The 5,709-nt window shown below is 37.9% G+C and overlaps 1 protein-coding gene across 3 annotated transcripts in view; it reads right to left on the reverse strand.

The window, feature by feature from the left end:
- Positions 1-426: 426 nt before the first annotated feature.
- Positions 427-5,709, reverse strand: part of SRP19 (signal recognition particle 19) — a 6,410-nt gene continuing 1,127 nt past the window's right edge. Inside the window, exons 3-5 of one of the 3 annotated variants that reach the window (XM_007451197.1) lie at positions 3,617-3,688; positions 3,413-3,524; positions 427-968 (exon numbers count right to left, since the gene is read on the reverse strand). In XM_007451197.1, coding sequence (XP_007451259.1) covers positions 835-968; positions 3,413-3,524; positions 3,617-3,688 — 318 coding nt within the window. In that variant the 3' untranslated portion in view covers positions 427-834. Of the gene's footprint in view, positions 1,001-3,412; positions 3,525-3,616; positions 3,689-5,709 lie in introns of all 3 variants that reach the window. The other 2 variants (XM_007451199.1, XM_007451198.1) reach the window with 2 other exon arrangements.

The following is a 5,709-nucleotide window of genomic DNA, read 5'->3' on the forward strand; positions in this document are numbered from 1 at the left end:
AAAGACATAGGGATACCACGAGGGAAGGAGGGGTGGGATGAACTGGGAGATTGGGACTGACATATATACACTACTATGTGTAAAACAGATAACTAATGAGATCCTACTGTATAGCACAGGGAACTCTACTTGGTGCTCTGAGGAGACCTAAATGGGAAGGAAATCTAAAAAAGAGGGGATATATGTGTATGTATGGCTGATTCACTTTGCTGTACAGCAGAAACTGACACAGTAGTGTAAAGCAACTATACTCCAAGTAAAAAGAAAAAAAAGAACATGATCTACAGACTGCCTGTTCATAGACCTCCAAAAGGATTTAACCACTTTCTTCTGGTTTTAGGCTCACACTACGCTTCCACTCCCCGTTTTATTCTCTTTATCTCCTCTGCTGGCATTAACTAATTCGTAAGCAAAAGCTATAAAAGCCAGTTTGAAATTTATTTCATTAACTTAAAAGAGGAACAAAATGTGTACTTCAAATCTTATTAAACTCATTTATCTGAAACATGTTTACACAGAGGACAAACAGATATAGGATTTCAAGTAACTTATGGTAGAGTCCACTGTCCATTTAAAAAAATGATTCTTTCTTTCACAAAAACTGCATTAAAAGGCAAAAAGAAAAAATTTCTTTTATACTTCCTAAGAGCTGGATGCATACTTCTGATGTAAATTTATTTCACTGTCAACTCTGATGCTGAAGCTGGGAGGCACAAATGTTCATAGTTCAGTTAAATGATGCAAACAGAAAGCTTCTGTTTCTCTCAGATACAAATGAGAAACCTCAATTCATGTCTCTTACAGTAGTGCCACATCCTTGATTCTCATACCAGGTCACTTCTTCTTCTTTCCTTTCCCTTTTTTACTTCCCTCTCCTTGCTGAAGACTCTGGTCACCACCTCCGGTTTTTTGTGTCCTTGTTTTCAGTTTAGGTATCATTTCTGCAGCATACAACATTACTGACTTACCTAGGAACAAGAAGATAGGCTTAGTGTATAATCTGAGAAATAAGACATAAAAGGTCGTTAACTTGAAAATCATGAAGTTTAAGAAATCATCACCACATCAAGAAAATAAGAATTTAAAAAGAAAAAATCAGGGCTTCCCTGGTGGCGCAGTGGTTGGGAGTCCGCCTGCTGATGCAGGGGACACGGGTTCGTGCCCCGGTCCGGGAAGATCCCACATGCCGCGGAGCGGCTAGGCCCATGAGCCATGGCCGTTGAGCCTGTGTGTCCGGAGCCTGTGCTCCGCAACGGGAGAGGCCACAGCAGTGAGAGACCCACGTACCAAAAAAAAAAAAAAAGAAAAAATCAAATGACTATGAAGACAATCATTTTCTCAAGTGGGGACCTTTCCTGGAGAAAATATATTAAGAACAATGCTGAAAAATTTAAATGAACAAAATAAAAATTTAGAACACTTTATTTGAAATAAAAAATTTGACCTTGGTCCTAGAAATTGACTTGAAGATCAAAGGAAAATATATCTAAACATAACAAGCTGGAAACAGAGTCAGGATATCATTGTAACTTAAGCTAGGAAGCACAGGCCCTCTCAATCTTACAGCAAACGCCCATGTCATTAAGCTACAAAATATGTCACTCACACGCCCAAATGATTCATGCCCATGTGCCCCCTGCTCTGGGCACCAACCACCTCCTCCAGCTCCAGTGGCTGCTTTCAACACACCAGCCGCTCAGCTCTGTTTTTTACTTTCTTACTGTTTTCTTACTGGAAACAGGAAGCAACATCTTTTCAACTGTAGTTTTTACTTCTATGTTATTAACTAGTCAAAGCAAAAGGTTGATGGTTTTTTTTTTTTTTTTTTTGGTCTTTTGACTTGTAAGAAGTAGTGTAGAAGATGCCAAAGAAAAGAAAAAATACACTGAATATACTACCTGTCATTCCCGAGTCAGACTCTTAAGTTTCTAGAAATATCTACCAATCCTGACAGGTTTTGGTAGATATTAATAACTAAATAATTATGTTAGAATAATAACCAGTTATTTTAATTCAATTAAAAACAATTCAGTTGTCACTTTGGGGTTATTGTGTCAAGAAAAAAATTAACAGCTCCATTTAAAAAACCTAGAACATATTTTTTACAAATAAAAAATTCAGAAAAGAATTACATGTAAATAAATACTCATCTTCCCAATACACTGAGTTAATATATTGGAATACTGAAGTTTGTTTTGTTTGGTTCTCGTTATTTTTTTTAAGAAATAAAACGCTAGAGCTAATGCTACAATCTACTCTGACCATCACACCCCTGACCACACTCCTCACTCCCTACTCGCCATTAGGTTAACTACTACCTTAAGACTTGGTGTTTTCTTCTAGCCCGTTTCAAAAGTGTTTATATATATGTCAATAAACAATACTGCATATACATCAATCAATAAACAGTAATATTTTGTATTTAAATGTATACCTAAGTGGCACCACACTATGCATATCTCTTGTGTTTTTCGCTCAATATGGCTTTTTATTTTTAATTTTTAAAATTATTTATTTATTTATTTATTTTGGCCACACCGTGCAGCTTGTGCAATCTTAGTTCCCTGACTGGGGATTGAACCCCGGGCCCCTGGCAGTGAGAGCACAGAGTCCTAACCACTGGACCGCCAGGGAATTCCCTCAATATGGCTTTTTATTTTTTTATTTAATAAATTTATTTATTTATCTATCTTTTGGCAGCATTGGGTCTTAGTTGCTGCGCATGGGCTTTCTCTAGTTGCAGTTAGCGGGGTCTACTCTTTGTTGCAGTCCATGGGTTTCTCATTGCGGTGGCTTCTCTTGTTGCGGAGCGTGGGCTCTAGGCACACGGGCTTCAGTAGTTGTGGCATGTGGGCTCAGCAGTTGTAGCTCGCGGGCTCCAGAGCACAGGCTCAGTAGTTGTGGCACACCGGCTTAGCTGCTCCATGGCATGTGGGATCTTCCTGGACCAGGGCTTGAACCCATGTCCCCTGCATTGGCAGGCGGAATCTTAACCACTGCAACACCAGGGAAGCCCTCAATATGGCTTTTTAAATTTACTGATAGAAATGAATAACAGACCTCAAGGGTCTCTAGGATCTGAAATAGCAGCAATGTATGACCACTTAATAATTTCACATTCTTAACCTTGGAACAATGATGGGACTTCCAGAGGTTTATAAAATGTTCACACAACAATGTTTTTTTTTGGAGAAATGATTAGTAGGTTTCATCACATTCTCAAAGGTCCTTAACTTAAAAGAAGTTAAAAGCACTGTTTACCTCTCTGCATCAGCAGCAGCCCTTTTTCTAAATTAATCTATAGAATGCAAATTACATTTTTGACCTGCCAAAAGGTCAGTTTTAGAACATTTTTGGCAGTGTAGAGGAGTAACCTATCCCAAACTTCATTCATTCATTAAAAAAAACTTACGTGATGGGAACTGTACAAGACAGAGGCTGCCATCTTCCTCTTTGAGCTGGACCCGGACTCTGCCCCTGTACTGAAGATCACGATTCCATTCTCTAGAGTACATTTTATTTTTCTAACATAAAGAAATAAATAAAAACAGGCTTTAAGAAAGTTATTATGTCAATGAGATGAGTATGGAAAATAGAACAAAGAACCATATCATACCTCAAGAAATACATTAAGTCCAACTGCTGAGCATACATCTTGAATCTCTGTAGCTGTAGGATTTTCAACAGCCTGAAAAGTTAAAAACAAAAACACTAAATAGCTCAGCTTTAAGTGGATATTGCTACATTGTTGTATAAATCATTTCAAATATATGATCAAAACACATACCAAAATCCTAGGTTTCCTTTTTTTTTTTTTAGGTACAGTTGTTTCGATTGTAATTTTTAAATTCCTGGGACTCACACTGATTCATACTTGTGTATCCACCTCCCTTCCAAGAGAACATAAACTTCACAGGGTTAATACTGGTTAAACAACTATTACAGATGCAACCATTTCCTCCCTCCCTCCTTTCTTTCTTTCTATCTATATTTACTCTTTAGTGTCTATACTCAGCAAATTATAAGGTATAACAACCTTATATTCAGAATAGACAAAGCTTAGTATGGCTAATGGAGATTCCATTGCTTAATGAGGAGCAGTGTTTGTCCTGATCACCAAGTACCCTTTCTGGCTCCTCCAAAGCCCTCAGAATTCTGTAGTCATTACTGGTACACTTTGATGGACACATTTGTCTATTAAATAAATATATGCTAGGAACTGTCTTTGCCACAAGGGTCTTTTTTTCAAGAAGTCTACATAATACAGATGCAACCGCTTTAGAAAACTGTTTGGCAGTATCTACTGAAGTTAAATATATGCATTTTTATGGCCATGCAATTCCACTGCTATAGGTATGTTATCGAGGAAAAATACAAAATAGACAATCTCAAGAATGTTCACAGTGGCACTATTTTTAATAGCCCCCAAGTAGAAACAACCCAACTATCCATCAACAGTAGGCTGGATTGTGGTATATACACACAATGCAGTACTACAGAGCAGTGGCTTTCAGCAAGCTAATTTTGCCCCCTGACATTCAGCAATGCTAGGAGACATTTTTGATCATCACAACTAGGGTGGGGTAGGGCACTGGCTTCTGGTGGGTAGAAGCCAAGGATGCTGCTAAACCCCCCACAGCACAGCACAGCCCCTGCAACCATGAATCATCTGGCTCAAAAGGCTGGTGGTGCTGCTGTCGGGAAACCCTACAACAGAGCAATGAAATTCAACAAACTACACTAACAATTGCAGGGTATAGGCACTCGTAAGCTGGAACCTCATAAGCTTCATGTTCATTGAAATCAGACAGACATAAAAGTACATAGTGTGTAATGCCACTGAACCAAAATAAGAAACAAGCAACAGCAATCTATGGTATCGGAAGTCAGGGCAGGGGTCATCCTTTGTAGTGAGTGTATGTGGAGGGAACAGAGACTAGGAAGGGACATAAAGGAATCTTCCTGAGTGCTGGTAACGTGTTCTTTTTAAAATTTGGGTGCTTGGTTACCCATGCGTACTCATTTTATGAAATTTAATCAAAATAAACACAAGATTTATGTATGTTTCCGTATGTATGCTATAAATCAATAAAGCTAAAAACAATTCAATCATTCTCCAAATTATCTTGAGAGCTTGCTTCCAGAGGCCTCGGTCAGTTTGGCTTGATGTTAGGCATTATTCTGAATCAGTGCTTTGGCGTCTTCTCTTTTACCCTGTAGCAGCAAAGCAGACTTTCCTCTACACATTTAAGCAGTAAAATGAGAGATATTAAATAACACAAAAATAATGTACTGCTTCAGGCCAAGTTCCTTAAATCCATCATCAGAGTACAAAATGTAAATTAATCTTAAAAAAAACAGAATATAACATTAATTTTGAAAATGAAAAGCTACAAAGACCCCCTTCACTTGGCACTAGGCACTTTCTAAACTTAAGCCACCAGGCCACCTAAGAACTCGCGTTTTCCTATTGAAACAGCACAAAGCAGAAATCATCTCTTTTAAAACTATAAACACGTACTTTAAAAAAGTATTAATTTTAAAGTAACTTTACCCCTCTCAAAAGAAGACGATGATGACGATAATGGACATAAAACTGTAAAACTCAACATATCTGAACTTTCTGCAAGTCTTGTTTAAAAACACAGCTGCATTCTGTATATCATATTGTACAGTGCCATAATTTTGGTTTCCTTTGTTAAGGGAAAG

Source organism: Lipotes vexillifer, unplaced genomic scaffold (assembly GCF_000442215.2).
Source record: "Lipotes vexillifer unplaced genomic scaffold, Lipotes_vexillifer_v1.1 scaffold91, whole genome shotgun sequence".
Lineage (NCBI taxonomy): Eukaryota > Metazoa > Chordata > Mammalia > Artiodactyla > Lipotidae > Lipotes > Lipotes vexillifer.